This window comes from Osmerus mordax, chromosome 6, assembly GCF_038355195.1.
Source record: "Osmerus mordax isolate fOsmMor3 chromosome 6, fOsmMor3.pri, whole genome shotgun sequence".
NCBI lineage: Eukaryota > Metazoa > Chordata > Actinopteri > Osmeriformes > Osmeridae > Osmerus > Osmerus mordax.
In genome coordinates, this window is record NC_090055.1 from 926727 (window position 1) to 945363 (window position 18637).

Sequence of the window (18637 nt, forward strand, 5' to 3'; positions counted from 1 at the left end):
CACGCACACACGCGCACACACACACGCACACACGCACACACGCACACGCACACACGCGCACACACACACGCACACACGCACACACACACACGCGCACACACACACACACACGCACACACACACACACACGCGCACACACACACACACGCACACGCACACACACACACGCACACGACTTTGCTGAATCCCTAAAGGCACAGTGGGCAGCGTTCCTGCCTCTGGCGTTCACACTCATAACTGTAAGCCATTATTCACACCAAACTGTGAGAATTAGGAAATATATATATTGCATTTAGAACCATTCGTAAATCACACAGAAATCTACCAAAACTAACAATTTTCTAACCAACACAATTTCTTTCAAGTAGTAGCCAATAGTAGATTTGCACAACTGTTGTATGACAGAAGCTTTGCCACGGGAAACATGGACGTGTTTCTGCAAGCGTGTGACTGAGAGTCAGAACCTTGTATAGCTGCACGTACTCTGCCCTGCCCACATGCAGAAGGTGATTTCTCAGGCCTAGAACAACATGTCGGATCTCTGAGAAACCATCTTCAGTTAACTGCAGATGACGTCAGTCAGGATATGAGTTCAGGAGTGCGGCTGGTGCTGAAAAACAAACACGCGCTGTTCAAGACAACCAGATGAAAGCCTAAAACATAGTGAAACACAAATCAAATCGCAATGAACCAGGTAAATCCTAAAAACGTCCCGTTTTGTGTTACGACATGACCTGTAGTACGCGGCGTTAGGTGCAGTGCTGTGTGCTTTGGATTTAAGCATGTCCCACAGTTACTCATTACATGGAAGTGGTGAGAGTGTGGAAAGATACAGTAGATGTCGGACAAATAAAGTATTGGAGGGAAGATATTTCCAGCCCTTGTCTTAAAGTTCTAGTAATCATTTTTCTCACATTAAATTTAGATAATGACACCGCAGTGGACTGAAAAGAGGAAACCTTAAATGGTCTCTTCCTCTTTTTGTTTCAAGAATATTTTACTAAGAAAAGGTGAGTCATCTGCCTGTGGCTCACCAGTTCATCTGAATCTCTCTCCGAGATGTTTCGGCGTAAGCGCTCCCAGAAGGTCACCCTCTCCATCTCATCTTCAGGCCAGTCCAGATACGTTTTGGTCCTCACCAGCTTGGCCAGTCTGCACCCAAAAACATGGAACAAAACCTGTGAACGTGGCAGTGTTTTAAATGTTTGTGTGAGTTTGGGGTGTGTGGCTCGCCTGTGGAAAGCAGAGAGCTCGAAGGGGGAGATGTGCTCCAGGAAGATGAGGATGAGCTTGTGGCTGTGCTCGGAGAGCAGGCGATGCGTGGCCATCTTCATCTCCAGGCTGCACCAATCGCTGCGCAGGTAGCGCCTGCTCAGCACACACACCGTCCGCCTGCTGCTGTAGATGCTCTCAGCTATGTTGTCCACGATGCCCTTTCCCACCTGCGTGCAGCCGTGGAAGAGAGTGGTTATGTCTTTGAGAAATCTTAGAAGAGGACTCATCCCCCTAAGAAGACACACTGGAGCTCACCTCAAAGTCTCGGTTGTGCAGACACAGTCGGATCTGGGGTTCTCCATCTCGCTCCAGCCTGGGGGCCATCTGTCCCATCACCCAGGCCTCGTCCAAACTGCTGAAGGACACAAAGGCATCGTAGCGAACCTCCTCCTCCTCCACCCTCTCCTCTATTCCCCCTCGGTTCCCCCTCCTTTTCTTCCACCACCTCCGTCCCAGACGGCGCTCCACCCATCCTCGCAGGCGGAAGAACAGAAGCATGCATGGCCAGCGGAGGAAGCGGTATCCAAACGCCAAAAGCAGGAAGATGACCGTGGCCATCGCCGTGGAGCTGTAAAACAGGAAGTCAACGTTGGTCTGGCAGAGGCGCTCCATAGTGGACAGGAAGTTGAGTCGCTGGTAGTGCCAGATACAGAGCTGGTGCTGCAGGGACACAACCTGTTAAAGGAATCAATCAGTCAAATAGAACCAGGACTACCTTACACACCTTACACACCTCACCTTACACAATTACCACCTGACAGTCAGTCAGAGATGGCAAAAAACAGAAACCTTTTTGTGTCGTGTCTTGAAAAATGTTTGTGAAAACCTTTTTTCTAAATGTTTTGTGAAAACCAGATGTGTTGAAAGTACCTGTACATGGGGTGAGTTTTCAGCCCACTCCAGCAACCAGTTATTGGAGCATTCACAGCGGAAGTCAACGTAATCGAAGACAAGCGTGGAGAGAGAGACCAGCGGCCGGAAGGCGTCCTCCAGCAGAATCAGAGGACTCTCACTGTACAGCCTCAGCAGACGCAGAGACAACAGGTCCATAAACATGCTCTGGAGGAGGACAAGGAAGACAGGAAGCTTAGATGGAAAAATGGGTGGAGGAGTGGAAGGTGGAGGAGTGGAAGGTGGATGAGTGGAAGGTGGATGAATGGAAGGTGGATGAATGGAAGGTGGATGAATGGAAGGTGGAAGGTGGATGAGTGGAAGGTGGATGAGTGGAAGGTGGATGAGTGGAAGGTGGATGAATGGAAGGTGGATGAATGGAAGGATTGATAGGTAGAGTGGATAGGCCAACAGACAGAAAGGACAGATTTTTTTTATTTTTTTTATTTTTTTTGACATGCCTTGGTGAGGAAGTTGAATCTGCAGTTGATCAGTACAAGACTCCTGAGCTGGGTCAAGTTCCTGAAGATCCTGCTGGAGTCTGTGTGGTTGTTGAAGTTCAGGTTGGTCAGTTTGAGCCTCTTAAGCTTCCACAGCTGATTGATGGTAGAGTAGTTGATGAAAAACTTCTCAGGGTTTGCAGAGTAAACAAAAGACTCCAGGTTAGGGAAGTAGGGTGCCAGGAATTCATTTTTGCAGAGGAAGGTTGCTCCATCGCCCACCTTCATGGGAAGGAAAATTAATTGATGACTAGAAGGGCACAATCAGTGGGCAAAAAACACAAACTATACAATAGTTCAAAAGTCCAAAGTGAAGGCAGTAGGCACACGTGACTTTTCTGTAAAGGCTGGATCTAAACCTTCAGGAAGAGGTGTGGACCCACCGATAGGTCTCGGACTAAGGGGAACAAGTTGTTGGTACAGGTGCTAGAATGGACACTCAGGATCTTGCCTCGCAGCTCCAGGACCATGGGTACTTCCGGGGCAGTGATGTTGTTGACGTGCAGGTTGGTCCCTGGCCCTGCGTCGATGACGAGCCTGCGGAGCCTGGGTGGATAGGAGTAGAAGAGCATGCTGAGGTACACCTCGTAGATGATGTCGATCCTCCCCAGGGTCAGTTCCTGGAGGTGAGACTGCTTCTTGAACACTCCTTCCTCTATGGCCTCGAACTTGTTGTCCTCCAGATAAAGTACCTAGTCGCCACAAGAATCCACAGTAACACATTAGCTTTGGGGATGCAATAGAACAAGTGAACAGACAAGCACACATCCACACACAGACACAGGCCTTCTAATCCTTCACCTCCAGAGCAGGGAGTTCTTCAAAGTCATGTGGTCCCAGCTGGGTAAGCTTGTTGTCAGCCAGGCTGAGGAACCTGAGGCTGGGGATGCCGTTGAAGGCCCGCGGGGGCAGAGAGGTGATGCGGTTATGGGTCAGGTCCAGTTTCTCCAAGAAAGGCATGCAGGAGAACTGGATATACATTCAGAAAGCGTTGATAAACAATAAATGATAAAACATTCAGTAAAACACGTACTAATGTTCAGCTGAGCGGTGACATGGTTGGACGCGTGGAGGGTCACCTGTTCCGGACTGATCGCAGTCAGGTGGTTGTGTGATAGGATGAGAGAGGTGAGGTTCCACACAGCACCCCCACCGGCAGCGCAGAACGAGGCGTTGCTCAGCTTGATCAGGCTCATAGTCAGGGCTTGGAGGTCTGCTGCTGAGGTCCAGAAGTCCAGATCCAGGTCTTGAACAGTGGAGGAGCTCACGGACAACTCTCTCAGCCCAGACCAGCACCTCCACACCCAAGATGAGCAGGGGACAATATGAGTCAGGATGCTAAGAACATTAGCCTGGATGCTAAGAACATTAGCCTGAATGCTAAGAACATTAGCCTGGATGCTAAGAACATTAGCCTGGATGCTAAGAACATTAGCCTGGATGCTAAGAACATTAGCCTGAATGCTAAGAACATTATCCTGGATGCTAAGAACATTAACCTGTATGAAACATCTGCTCTTTACTAGCAGAAGCACAAATTGATGTACATCTTGTCATTTTGGTTTAAGGATGAAGATCTACAGGGGATGTTTCTGAACATGTACATGTGTGTGGAACACCAACCTGCTCATGGCGTTGGCAGTGACGCCTGTGAATGTGACCCTGCCTACTTCTACAGACTCCACTCTGTGATGAGACACCTGTGAACACAGCTCAGCTAGGCTGAAGGAGAAGCTGGTGGCATCATCGTAGCTAAATAGCATCATCTTCTGCATCCTCCCAAGACCAGACCTGCTGAGAGGCTGCAGGCCTTGGGTCTTTAAGCTCACAGAAAAACAGGACAGATTCTGGAACATCTCCAGCGGATTCGTTCCCACGTAGTCAACAGGGTTGTCCGTCAGATCTAGAGTGCGAATCCTGCTCAGGATCTCCATGGGCCAAGGATCTGATTTAGAGCTAGAGAAAGTGGGAGAGGGCTGCTTACATTTTACATAGTCACGCAGTGGACCACTGCAGTGACGCAGTGACCACTGCAGTGAGCAGTGACGCAGTGACCACTGCAGTGACCACTGCATCACATCTTAACCTTACCTGGTTTCACAACCTTTGTACTGAATGTCTTTCACATTGTTGTATTGCAGAGATATCTTTTCCAGGTTCATCATCCCAGGGGGAATCAGACAGAAGACGTCTCCCAGCTGAGTCACTCCCGCGTTGGAAACCTGCAGGCTCTGGAGCCCCAGTAGGGGGCCCAGCAGGTCCGGGGGGGCCGAGGACAAACACACCTTCTTCAGGACAAGCTCCTCCAGACTGGCCAGGCCCTGGAAGAGCCCCTTCTCCAGGTTGGCATTCAGACAATCCCATGTGGAGGAGGCGTAAAAGTGCAGGATGCGGAGTTTGGACAGGCCAGAGAAGGCCTCCGCAGACACCTGAGGACATGCACCGTGATGCTCTGAATCTGGACATGCACCGTGATGCACTGAATCTGGACATGCACCGTGATGCTCTGAATCTGGACATGCACCGTGATGCTCTGAATCTGGACATGCACTGTGATGCTCTGAATCTGGACATGCACCGTGATGCTCTGAATCTGGACATGCACTGTAATGCTCTGAATCTGGACATGCACCGTAATGCTCTGAATCTGGACATGCACCGTGATGCTCTGAATCTGGACATGCACCATGATGCTCTGAATCTGGACATGCACCGTAATGCTCTGAATCTGGACATGCACCGTGATGCTCTGAATCTGGACATGCACCGTAATGCTCTGAATCTGGACATGCACCGTGATGCTCTGAATCTGGACATGCACCGTAATGCTCTGAATCTGGACATGCACCGTGATGCTCTGAATCTGGACATGCACCGTGATGCTCTGAATCTGGACATGCACCATGATGCTCTGAATCTGGACATGCACCATGATGCTCTGAATCTGGACATGCACCGTAATGCTCTGAATCTGGACATGCACCATGATGCTCTGAATCTGGACATGCACCATGATGCTCTGAATCTGGACATGCACCGTAATGCTCTGAATCTGGACATGCACCATGATGCTCTGAATCTGGACATGCCTACACAACATCATCTAAAGGATGGAATGTAGCCAGTAGAACATGCATGTGAGCCATGTGGAGTGCTTGTCAGTGTGATGTGCAGTAGTTCTGGTGGAGCACACAGGAGAGGCTCCAGGAGTTACCTGTACCAGGTGATCACTGTCCACCTTGAGCATCACCAGGGAAGGGAGATGAGAGAAGGTGTTGGCAGGAAGGGATTTGGACATACTGTCCACACACAGCGAGCGTGCGTCTGGGAACACCTCTTTCAAATCTGACCTGAAGACACATACAGCAAATATAAAAACGAATTATATATATTGTCTTACAAAGTGACAAAGAAAATGATTCAGGTTACTGAAGTCTTAATGGGTCTGAGACATACACAGGCCATCCTACTACATACCCTTTTTCCCCTCGAACAAACGTAGGGGAACTTGTACCCACCTGAAGTCTGTGACACCGCTACACTCAGTATAGGGGCCCAGTCCTGGCTCCTGGTGACAAGATAAGGTCTTGACTTTGTCAGGCTGTAAGTACACATCCTCCTCGTACGTGTTGCAGTGCTTACTGATCAGCGCCTCCGCACCCCGGCCCACACACATGGACAGCAACACACACACACACACACACACACACGGCCGGGGCACCCAACAAACACCAGCCATAGTTAGGGACCTACATCACACACACAAGGACATTAAAAGAGTCGTTACTATTCGTCATCGCTTTGACACTATAATACAAATTCTCAACATCTGTTTGGATGATTGTGTGTGGACTCACCTCTTCATGTCTCTGTGACTCTGGCTGGATCTGTGGCTGGTCTGTGTGCATGAACATCCCCATACAAGCTGTAAATAGTACCCACCTCTCTCTAACACACTCACACAAATAGTTGAGGTCTAGATGACATCAGTAATGATCTAGCCGGAGGTGCTCGGTGGTCATTGGGATAAGGGGAACTGAGAACATGTGTTTATCATCTGCTCACCCAAGTGTTCAGGGGTACGATTAAAATAACTGATGCAGCCGGCCTGAGTAACAGTCAACAGGGTCGTTGGTGTTGTACAAGTCAACTTTCATATGTACAGCATGAAATTGTGTGTTTAGTTAAAACAAGATTCAAGACATAATATAAAGCAAATTCATTCTGAGACAAAGAATCTACTAAGAAAAAACTAAATGCAACACAAATTCCTCATCATAGGGACAAGCTGTATTTATTGAATTATTTGCATCATAAACATACTGAAATGAAACTCACCCAACATACAGTGTCACCTACATTCCTGCCACTACGCCCATACTTAAATCAGCTTCAATGCCCTTTGAAGTAGTTTTCTATGTGGCCTTTTAAGGACTTTTCATATCAACCAGGCTTTAGGGTACTTTACCGACAAACATGCAAATGTATTGCATATGTGCCATGATGATCTTCTAAATTAATGTTTGACATTTTAGTGTTACATCAAATTCAGACAAACAAAAAAAAAATACACAAATGACAAATTATATTTCTGACAAACCAAACAATACAAAAAAATATTGTACCTTCACAGACATTTCTATATCTTTAAAGTACCAGTAATAAGTTAGCTACATTTCTTGTGTGTGGAGTTTCAGTGCACTACGTACACTGGAAACCTTTACAGTGCATGGATATAAAGACCTACCCTCATTATAAACATTTTATTAGCTCAATCTTTTCAGTAATAGAGACTCCTCTAGTACTGGGCTCCTTAAGTACAACAGACCATTAATGACAAACCACCTCTCGTCTAAACAACTTTAAGGATAAACAGGTTAACATGAGTCAAGCTAGAGAATGGTAAGCCTTGCTTGGTTAAGTAATGCAGTGCATGGTATCAAACTGAGGAAAAACACACTTTTTAATTGTACGTACCAGATGGAGAGAAGTGTCTCCCAAGCCCATCTGGTCTCAGGCCCTGTCAGAAGTTCTTCTATGAAGAACCAGAACTTGACCATACAAGGTATAACTAAGGTTGAGGAAAACTGTTCTTCTATTCATGGGTTCATGACTTCAATGTGTGTGTGTACATGTAACATTACTACAGCATCTGCTATACTGGCAACACGTGAAGAATGTTCCCTATTTGCCTACATCTAGTATACAAAGGGCAGTGGTTATGGGAGTGGGCATGTGTGTAAGGACTGGTGTCAGGTCCCTAACAGGATGAATACGTTTCAGCTCTCACCTCTTCTCTGGTCCTGAACACTTCCCTAAGCCCTCCTGACTGGGCAGGTCTGTGGAGCTCCCTCAGAACAGACACACGTGAGCCCTCTCCACTTCTCTCCTCCTGACTTCCCTAAGCCCTTCTGGAAGCCAGAATAAGACGTGTATTCTCCTTTAAGACATTCAAGCCTTCAAATGTAAATCTGCCTGCTGTGGTACCTGAGCTAATATGAAGCATGATGAGAGGAGAGGGAAGAAATAAGCAAAACAGTGTAGAGAAAGAATGGTGTGTGTGTGTGTGTGTGTAATCTGCATGTTCCCTCTGAGCGACGCGTCTCCTCCACACTTCCTGTTTCTCTCCGTCCATCACCCGTGACCTCTTCCAGCCTCCTTCATCCTCTCGCCTCTCTTTTTCTCCACTTTCTCTCCTCCACCTGGCACTGCAAACTTCTTCATAGCCTCATCATCAAACCCATCCATCTCTCCCTCTATCCCCCCCTCTTCTTCATCCTCATCCTCATCCTCCTCTCCATCCACCATATCTTCCAAGATTTCTCCCAGATCCTCCACAAAATCCCGGAAGCTCATCTGGTCGTGGGCGAACACTCCGTCCTTGAAGAATTCCGTGGCCAGCTTCCTCAGCTCTTCTCTCCTGGAGGCCTCCACCCCCACCCTCTCTGCCTTGGCCAGGTAACCCAGGAGAAGGGCCTCAAACTCTGGCAAGGGAACCGGGAGCAGCCCCTCAGCCTGGGCGCAGGTCTCCACTGAGGTGCACTTGGCTTGAGGGCTGGGGTTGTGCTGAAGGCGTTCTCGCTGCAGGAGCCAGTAGTTGGGTTGCTCCAGGGGGGGTTTGCGGTGGGTGGGAGGCGGGCTTTTCTCCCCAGGGCCGTGCCACAGCTCCTTCTTCCCTCCCTCTCTCTCTGTGAAGCCATGGTGGCTCTTCTCATGCTTGTCGTGTTTGTGCTCGTCTTTGCCTCTGTGGTGACTTCCTCCCTCCTGTCTCCAGGTCTCCCCCCGTCTCTCCTTCTTCCTGTCTCCCTCTCTGGGCCCCTCCTTCTCTTTCCCTTGCCAAGGTCTCGTCTCCTCACCCTTCCATTCTCTACCGCCGTCTTTCTTTTTCCAATCTTTGTCGCCCTTCCACTGTTTTTTCTCTCCTTTGTCCTTGTGTCTTTTCCCCCAGTCCTTCTGGTGTCTCCACTCTTCTCCTCCCTTCCCCTCATTCCCGTCAACATACCGTTTCCCTTCTTTCTTTTCTTTTTTCTCACTTTTGCCCTTCCACTCCTTCCCCTCACCCATGTTCTCGCCCTTCTTCCAGTCTTTTCTCTCACTCTTTCCTCTCCCTTCCTTCCTCTCCTCCCTGTTCTTCCATGGCTTCCCCTCATCCCCTCTGCTTTCTCTCTCTTTCTTCCACTCCCCTGTTTTCTCTTCTTTCCCTTTCCACTCTTTCTTCTCCATTTTCTTCCCACCCTGACCGTCACTCTCCTTATCACGCTTTCCTTTTTTCCACTCCTTTTCAGGTTTCCAGTCTTTTTTCCCACCTTCCCTCAGTTTTTTCTCCCCCTGCTCCTTCCATCCTTCCTTTCCTCGTTTTCCCTGCCCAGGCTCTTCCTTCTTCCACTCATTTCCTGCCATCCAGTCTTTCTTCTTCTTCTTCTCCTTCCCCTCTCCCTCCCTCAAGGTCCTGACCTCCTCCTCTGCAGGCCTGTCTGTGTTCAGGCTGCCGTCCTCCTCCGGGCCAGGGGGGGGCGCTGCAGCAGGAGAGCCTGGCGGTGAGGTGGTGTCACTGGCTGTGGAAGGAGGAGAGAACATCACTTACTCCAGAAAGAAGCCATTGACAGAATGACTAAGAGAAAAGTAGGAAAGTGAGAGAGAAATGTTCCTTGTCAAGCTAACCCTTCATGCACTTTCCCACCACAGAAAATTCCTTGTTTGTGTGAACTTACATGGTGAATAAAGCCCTTTATGATTGTCTTCAGTAACTATATAATCTCCCCTTTAAAAATCCCTGGTTTCTCATGCAGTATTCCTGGTCTAGGCCACCGCACCATCAGTCCTCATCACTCCTCCTCCTCCTCCCCTCCCTACCTCCTCCTCCCTCTCTCCCTCAGTACCTGGGATGTGTTTTAGTTCAGTCACTGTGGCTCTGAGTCTTTCTACTTCTCTCTGTAGGGCGGGAACAGAGGCCAGGTCTCTCTTCATCTTCTCGTTCTCTTTCAGAAGCACAGGGAGAGACAACGTGTCTTTCTTCAGCCTACCATTCTCCTTCTCCACCTCCTCCCTCCTGACGCGCTCCTTCTCTCCCTCGGCTGCTTGTCCCTGGGCTACTTTTAGCTCCTCTTTCTGTGCCTGATTAAAAAGAACAGAGAGGACCCCGTGAGAATACTGCACATCCCCAGCGACATGCAGCAGACACACAAGCACACACACACGCACGCCTAAGCCCCATCAGCTCTGCCCCTCTCTCCCTCTCTCCCTCGGGCTACCTGAAGTTGGGCTTGCAGCACGGACACGTGCAGGTTCTCTTCAGATGGTTTATTCAGGAGCTCTGGGTTGTCAACATCTACAGGCGGAGGAGGGACCTCAGGGTTCAACCATTCCTGTGATGACGACACACACACACACACACACACACACGTGTTGAGGGCGCAAAGGGAGGGGGAGGGAGGTAAGGGGACCAGACAGAAACAGGGTTAAAGGGGGAGGAGGGGAGCATCTTACATGTTTTCCGGTGACCTCTGCGTCTCTCATCTCTCTGACATCATACTCTCCCTCTGGGTGGAAAATCAGAAATTCATGTCACAGTACATCACAGTCTAGCCCTGGTTATGGATCAACACAGACAAGCACCATTACACACAATGGGGACCAAGCTAGACAACACAGGACACGTGGCAGGCTTGGTAGGACTTCACAGAAAATCCTCAGACACACAGGGTGTCACATTCTGACCCTGTAAGGACTTCAACACACACCCAACACCTGCACACACCAACACACACCCAACACCTGCACACACCAACACACACCCAACACCTGCACACACCAACACACACCCAACACCTGCACACACCAACACACACCCAACACCTGCACACACCAACACACACCCAACACCTGCACACACCAACACACACCCAACACCTCCACACACCAACACACACCCAACACCTGCACAAGGACACACCTCCACACACCCAACACACACCTCCACACACACCTCCACACACCCAACACCTGCACAAGGACACACCTCCACACACCCAACACACACCCAACACACACCCAACACACACCACACACCCAACACACACCCAACACACACCCAACACACACACAAGGACACACCTCCACACACCCAACACACACCCAACACACACCCCCACACACACCTCCACACACACCTCCACACACCCAACACCTGCACAAGGACACACCTCCACACACCAACAGAGCTAGAACGGGTGACAGAATCACAACCAAGTACAGTAGAAGAGTTATGTGTTTGAGGTTTGCTGTCAAAGTGCAAAGTCACATCCAGAAGTGATCGGCATCAGTATCAGGCAGGATCAAACGCAAAACATCCTCATATGAGCGCACACACACACACACATGCATGCAAATAGCTAGTAAAACACACACACACACACACTACCTACCCTCATCCAGGTCCATGAAGACACCTGTAGGCATAATACACCTCAGTCTCAGACACGCCTTTATCTGGGACACCAAAAAACAGTGTTATCTAACCCTAACTCCCCATGCTGGAGTAATGCGTGCATCTATTCCATAAACCAGGTCAACAACTTCTGCTAGCTAGCAGTTACTTTAGTTCTCTTACACAAAATGTCGTTTTTTAATTTTTTTATAAGGTTTGTGTGATTTTCCCCCCCAAAAAATTGGCTATGCACACAACAGTGATCCACCTTGACAGACTATTGCAAATAGATTACTTATTTTGATCAATCGGATTCCAGACCTAATATAGGCTATATGCACACCACAGTGTGTATTTCCAGATAAAATATAGGCTAGGTGTAGAACTTCTGGTGAACTTAGAAACGTGACTTTTATTAACCAGAACAGGTTATGTTAACCCTTAGCTATTGCCCTCTTAGCCCTACACTTAGATTGTTCCGGCTTCTCGCTCTTTTTAAATCGACAAACAACGTCAGACTATATTTTATCCGGAAATACATATCACTGTCGTGTGCTAATAGCCAATTCTAGGTCTGAAATCCACACCCCATAGATACAGGAAGACATGGGGTTGACATGACGACTGTAACTGAGGCGTGGTCTACCTGAGAAGAAGATAGTTCCGAGACCTAGCAAGATGATGGCTCCCAGGATGCACTTGTTCAGAGAGAAGCCTGTCTCCTCCTCCTCCCTCTGAGGGAGACGGAGGTCTTCCTCCTCCTCTTCCTCATCCCTCCGTCCGATCCGCTCCAGGGCTGCCAGCAGAGAGCCCCTCCTCCTCCTCCTCACCTCAGACGACTCCTCCCTCCCGTCACCTGCCCACTCCTCCCCGACTCCAGATGGTACTGGGGGATCAAGAGGAAGAGTGAGAATCAGAGTTAAGGTATAACCGCCACCCCTCCTTCTCTCTCATGCTCTTTAAAGGGATAGTTCACCCATACTGAGAGGGCAGGGCAGGGACTGGGTCGTAGTTCACCCATACTGACAGGGCAGGGACTGGGTCGTAGTTCACCCATACGGAGAGGGCAGGGACTGGGTTGTTTAAAACTAAACATTCCGTCCTGTGTCTGGTTTTCATGTATTCATAAACCCAGTTAGAGGTGAAGTATCCCTTTGTCATGAACATCGAGACACACACACACACACTTGCGGCTGTGTGTGTGGAGAGGGTGTATTAGCTGCAGTAGCTTCAGCAGTCCAGCTGACCTGGCCAGCACCTGTAGCACCTGACCTGGCCTCCACAAGAGCCACTCAACCAATCGAGAAAGGAGACGTCTAAACGAGCGCTAACCACTAACATTGGAGTTCGTCAGAACCCCCCCCCCCCCCCGAAAACGGCGCTATCGGAGTATTTGGGAGCCCCCCTTTCCTGTGTTTAGTAAGGCTGGCCGCGATCGCAACACAGGTAAGAGAACACAAGCACCAACAGGCTAGAGGTCAAAGGTCGTCCTGTCAGCAGGAAGGACCCCCTCATCAGCAGGACACATGCAGCTTTACGCTTGTCACATCGTGCTGACATGCTCGTACCGGACACAGCCTGTCCTGCCAACTTCCTGGCCCAGATATGGAACAAGTCCCTGACCAGCTGGTCCACCAACTTCACTTCAAACACAAACATACACACCATTTAGTCTTTGACCACACACACACACACACACACACACACACACACACACACACACACACACACACACACACACACACACACACACACACACACACACACACACACACACACACACACACACACACACACACACACACACACACACACACACACACACACACACACACACACACACACACACACACACACACACACACACACACACACACACACACACAGTTATCCATACTGTACGATTAAAGGTGATGTCCCTTCAGTGTGCCATACACACACACATCACTCAGCTGTAACTGGGATGATTTGGTGTGATCTTCTCACCTGCCTGTTTCCCGTCCTCAGTCACCCTCTGAGACAGCTCAGACTCTTCCTCTTCCTGCCCAAGCTCCTCCCCGTTAAGCTGATGGACAGCTTCTCCTTCCTGTATAAGCTCCGCCTCTTCCTCTGCTCCCAGGGTCTCAGTGAGCAGGAATCCAGAGCCCTCTTCCGCAGACGGGCTGATATGGGTGTAGGATTCAGAGAACGAATCAGGGTCAGGGCTGGGAGGGGCTTGGCTCTCAGAGGAGCCTGCTAATTGGCTGGCAGTGTCGAGATCAGGGTTGGAGGGGACAGGGATTTCTAATGAGGAGGGAAGGTGGTCGTTGGTGACAGAGGTTGGGTCAGGGGTCATGTGGGAGTCGTGGGCAGGGTCAGGGTTTGTTACTTCTACAGAGGAAGAGGAGGGCACATCACCGACAGGGTTAGGGGTCAGGTTGGGGTCGTGGGCAGGGTTAGGAGTCAGGTTGGGGATGTCGGTAGCATCAGAGGTGTTGTGCTGCACATGAGAGATAGTATCCTCCACTCTCTCAAGATCTACTTCCTGTGATCCTGTCACTTCCTGTGATGCCTGGACAAAGACAGGAAACAGGTATTATTCAGAATAGTTTTTTTTCTAGAAAAGCTATTCTAGGCTGGGTGTGATTACAGGAAGTAGTGGTGCAGTACCTGCCAGCTCTCCTCAGACCTCTCCCTCTCCGCAGGCACAGCACCCTTCCCATCTCCCATCTCTCCTACGCACACACACACACACACACGTTGAAGATATACGCTTCCTGACAGCTGAGCTCACTGTGAGAGTTGTGGAGGTACATACCTGTAAGCTCCAATGTAGCAGGACCAAGTACGTCTGTATGGTTCTCTATTCCCTCTGCTACAGGCCTCAGGGTTTCAGCAACATTCTCCTAACACACACACACGGATGTAACCAATAATCAGGCAGAAATGTATACAAAAATAGGCTTATACAGGTACACTCTTGCACTTTTTGAGTTTCATGTTGTTTAATTGTAACTTGTTTAACTGCATGCTCTTATGGTTCTTCCCTTTGGCACTTATTTGGTTTTTCACAATGAATGCTTCATGTTTTGGCTGCTCGCAATGTTTGGGGCTATCTCGTTGTCATGATCAGTGACCTATGCTCTTTTGTAAAGCTCTCTCTTGGAAGTCGCTTTGGATAAAAGCGTCTGCTAAATGCATAAATGCAAATGTTATACCTGCTTCTTATTTTGATTGGACTTGGTAGAAAAAGGTATAAAAAAAAAAAAGGTAGCATCACTTTAGAATTGAACTAGCCTCATGATGTCACCATCTAAGTTTGAGTTTTGCTTTGTTCTTGCTCATCCCCCAGACATTACCTCTGTTGCAAGGAGGGTCCAGCTGTTGCTATTGGCACTGCTGCTGTCAGACATCGCCCCCTAGTGGCTCTGTCCAGCACCTGCAACACAGCAGCATTAACCTGGGTCTAAACACCCCACATCCAGACCCTGCTCCTGGATCGCCCCCTAGTGGCTCTGTCCAGCACCTGCAACACAGCAGCATTAACCTGGGTCTAAACACCCCACATCCAGACCCTGCTCCTGGGGGCGCCTCCAGAAAACCTGCAATCTGATTGGCTGAGAGAAGTGTTGGTAAGCATGGTGGACTAGGGGATCTTAAGACTAATTTCACAGGAAGTAACAAATGGACACTAATAACTCACTGCTTCCAGGATGAGTATAGAGGTTACAGTGCAGGGGTGATTCAGCACAGGCCTATTGTACAGTGTCGTTTATCTCCATGTGCTACAGTCCTAGTCCTCATTCAGCCGTTCCAAGAAATGTACGTGCCCTGTTTGCACAGGCACTGCATTTGAATAGGCTTGTCTAGGACAGGCTTTCGCTGCTCACTAAGGTAAAACACGAGTGTGACTGTATGTGTGTGTGTGTGTGTGACTGTATGTGTGTGTGTGTGTGTGACTGTATGTGTGTGTATGTGTGTGTGTGTGTGTGTGTGAGGGAGATACAGAAGATGCCTGCTGTGTGTGTGTGTGTGTGTGTACAGGAAGTAAACGTCCCCCGTGAGCATTCAGTCCTTCATTAGTAGTTGGGGTGTGTTTGTGGCCTGAGGCCACTCTGGTTCTTGACTGGCTGGGAAATGTTTTGGCAGAAACAGGGGTAACTAAGGCTGTACCCATTCTAGATCCAGAAGAGTTAGAGAGAATATTCTGCTAATAAGGGTTCTGGTTGGTAGGTAGGGTTAGGGTTAGTTATGGTATTCCTGTTGAATGTATCGTAGATGAACTGACGCTAGTCACGTTAAGTCTTTGAAAAAACATTGTGTTGTACACCAACGATAATGTCTACTTATGCTGCGTTGCAACTCTACGAACCGGATGAAACACTAATGACCAGTGTCCCTTCTACCCAGTGTCCCTTCTACCCAGTGTCCCTTCTACCCAGTGTCCCTTCTACCCAGTGTCCCTTCTACCCAGTGTCCCTTCTACCCAGTGTCCCTTCCACCCAGTGTCCCTTCCACCCAGTGTCCCTTCTACCCACTGTCCCTTCTACCCACTGTCCCTTCTACCCAGTGTACGGCTGGAGCTGTGGTGCCAGAGGGTTCATGTCTAACTCACTGAAGCAACAAGAGACTAACAGAGCAGAGACTAACAGCAGAGACTAACAGAGCATTTACATTTACATTTACATTTAGTCATTTAGCAGACGCTCTTATCCAGAGCGACTTACAGTAAGTACAGGGACATTCCCCCGAGGCAAGTAGGGTGAAGTGCCTTGCCCAAGGACACAATGTCAGTTGGCATGACCGGGAATCGAACTGGCAACCTTCGGATTACTAGCCCGACTCCCTCACCGCTCAGCCAACTGACTCCCTGTTAGCAGAGACTAACAGAGCAGAGACTAACATGGCAGAGACTAACAGAGCAGAGACTAACAGAGCAGAGACTAACAGAGCAGAGACTAACAGAGCAGAGACTAACAGAGCAGAGACTAACAGAGCAGAGCCTGGTCCCTCACCTGACGCAACACACACACAAAGCATACTGAAAAACAATAACCTTCAACTGGATAAATGGATCTCTAACGTAGTTTGAAGTTAATCTACAAGACAGTGTGCACTAGCTTCTGTCCAATGAGAGTTGAGCTAACCATTACTTTCATGCCACTTCTGAAGTGTGGCTGTATAATGACACACTTCACTCCATAAACTCAATTCTCTTCCAGAACAGCAATTTAGGTCTTCTAAACGTGTTCTTCCCAGCGGAGGGCTGCTGTAATGTAGCCCTGGGCCCAAGGAGCATTGTGGAGTATATAGTGGAATGACTTAAAAATAGATACTAGCTATATATAGCACAGATGAGAAGACTAAGAGAGAGAAAGAGAGAGATGGTGTGCCAAGGCCTAATGGAACAGAAAATACGCAGACGTATTATAAACACAACTTTTAAGATGGCTTATAGACTACCTAAGAAGTGAACCGCACAGTCACTGAACACACTAAAAGTAAGTCTTCCTTGCTTGAGAACATTTCTGGACTGAAAAGTAGGCTCGAGTTTATCCTCCCTACTTCCATTAGTTTTGGCAGCCATACCGAGAAACTCACTGTTGACCTCAGCTCCACGAGCTGACAAATGTTCCACAGACAACCGCGAAGGTAGAACCCTTTTATTGTTCCTAATAAGTAACGATGGGCAATGTTCTTCTCAACTTGTATAAACTGCTTTATACCGTAACGTGGTCATCGGTTGTCATTTGTGCTTGAAGTCTACAATCTCTTTTACTTCGAAGAGAAAATGACCTAAATTGGTCAGGATGGCGACTACAATGATGTCAGTATAGGCCTTTCTGTGTGAACTGAACTTCAAACTATATAATCACGGCTCATCACCTAATATGCATACTGTCTCAATATAACCCCTATCCGGTATATACATGTTCCATGTTGACCAAAGAGGCGTGCGGCTGTTATCAGGATCTGAACTGTCATAACATCACACTACAATGGAAAAAATACAAACGGATGGAACAGCCTAAAACTGGAGAAAACCAGAAGCACAATACTGTCTAATTTTAAAACGGTATATTAAGAAGGAAAAACCTGATAGTTTAGCCTACTTTTTGTAAACTAACGTCGCTTTGACCGGAAATAAGGAGAAAGTTTATGTCCAAGCGTGAGAAAACAACGAAGAAAGCGTTCAATGTGTCGTTATATTTGATGGCTTTGTTGCTACGTTGTAATGATGTGTAAAACTTACCTGAAGTTGCGTCTTTTCCTTCACGAATTCGCGATTGTTTGTCAACCACTTATCGCCAATTAAATGGATCTTTCCATTCCACTTGAGAACTTCAGGACGGTCGCTTTCAATTCACACTAACAGCACGACCCACGCTCTCACTTCCAGCCTCGCGTCACTCACAGAGGTCCCGCCTCACTACGACTATCTCCACCAATACAAATGCGGTCCCGTGTTATTCAATTAAAACCTGCTGAATGAGTGACACACGCAGGTGACAGAGGTATGTATGTATGTATGTATATAGCCTATGTATATGGCCTATATGCCTACATAGGCAATGGGGTTCATGACAGAGTGACTTCAGCGATAGTTAACACTCAATTCCATAAGAAAATGCTGATTCAACCCATGCTGTAACGCAGTACGGGTTGAAGAGATCATATCACCAGCGGAAATACTTTTACACACAAATCGGTGGTCAGAGTCGAAGTTACTTTTACTGAACATAAGATTCACATGGTTATCATTATACACATTCTCACTTGAACGAAAAATTGCAATCAATTTAGTTATGAGAGCTCAATGCAACATGGAACATATTCAAACGTCAAACTTTTTTTTTTATTGTTGTACCATAACAACCAGCTTTCAACGCATATTCTTCCTTGCTGATCTCAGATCTTTCCATCTCCACACCTCTTCTACCCAGTCAGCTGTGCAGTGCATAACATCCAGGCCTGTTTGTCATTTGCACAGGTCTGGAACAGCAGAGAAGCCTGGAGAGATGCTGCTGGTCTCAGAAGGACTGTTCCTAGTTCAGTTCACTAAGTA

General features: G+C 48.2%; 2 protein-coding genes across 4 annotated transcripts; both read right to left on the reverse strand.

Moving 5' to 3' along the window:
- Positions 1–250: 250 nt before the first annotated feature.
- LOC136943843 (toll-like receptor 12) lies at positions 251–6531 on the reverse strand. Its single transcript, XM_067237325.1, has 14 exons — positions 6524–6531; positions 6185–6415; positions 5869–6016; positions 4758–5083; positions 4290–4622; positions 3746–3962; positions 3468–3635; positions 3050–3358; positions 2628–2888; positions 2146–2334; positions 1531–1950; positions 1234–1442; positions 1035–1152; positions 251–610 (listed from the first exon to the last, which is right to left on the reverse strand). Exons 1-14 carry the CDS (start codon positions 6529–6531, stop codon positions 593–595), a joined length of 2955 nt encoding a protein of 984 aa, XP_067093426.1. The 3' UTR covers positions 251–592.
- A 415-nt stretch (positions 6532–6946) lies between these two features.
- pbxip1b (pre-B-cell leukemia homeobox interacting protein 1b) lies at positions 6947–17905 on the reverse strand. 3 transcript variants are annotated; one of them, XM_067237193.1, is made up of 11 exons: positions 17825–17905; positions 14931–15010; positions 14390–14477; positions 14242–14306; positions 13579–14143; positions 12239–12478; positions 11591–11614; positions 10653–10705; positions 10418–10531; positions 10190–10280; positions 6947–9721 (listed from the first exon to the last, which is right to left on the reverse strand). In XM_067237193.1, exons 2-11 carry the CDS (start codon positions 14982–14984, stop codon positions 8301–8303), a joined length of 2715 nt encoding a protein of 904 aa, XP_067093294.1. In that variant the 5' UTR covers positions 14985–15010; positions 17825–17905; the 3' UTR covers positions 6947–8300. The 3 variants fall into 3 exon arrangements, with proteins under 3 accessions (XP_067093294.1, XP_067093292.1, XP_067093293.1); XM_067237191.1 differs by having other exon boundaries at positions 10046–10280; XM_067237192.1 differs by lacking the exon at positions 11591–11614 and having other exon boundaries at positions 10046–10280.
- Positions 17906–18637: the final 732 nt, after the last annotated feature.

Excerpts from the sequence above, each read along its gene's own strand:
- LOC136943843 (XM_067237325.1), bottom strand. Across the intron at positions 3,963-4,289 it reads ACTGCCAACGCCATGAGCAG|GTGCTGGTCTGGGCTGAGAG; the intron begins GTTGGTGTTCCA and ends TTGGGTGTGGAG. Across the intron at positions 1,951-2,145 it reads AAAACTCACCCCATGTACAG|GTTGTGTCCCTGCAGCACCA; the intron begins GTACTTTCAACA and ends TTCCTTTAACAG.
- pbxip1b (XM_067237191.1), bottom strand. The coding sequence starts at position 14,984 with ATGTCTGACAGCAGCAGTGCCAATAGCAACAGCTGGACCCTCCTTGCA. Across the intron at positions 11,615-12,238 it reads CGGAACTATCTTCTTCTCAG|GTGTCTTCATGGACCTGGAT; the intron begins GTAGACCACGCC and ends TTATGCCTACAG. Across the intron at positions 10,532-10,652 it reads CAGAGGTCACCGGAAAACAT|GAATGGTTGAACCCTGAGGT; the intron begins GTAAGATGCTCC and ends TCGTCATCACAG.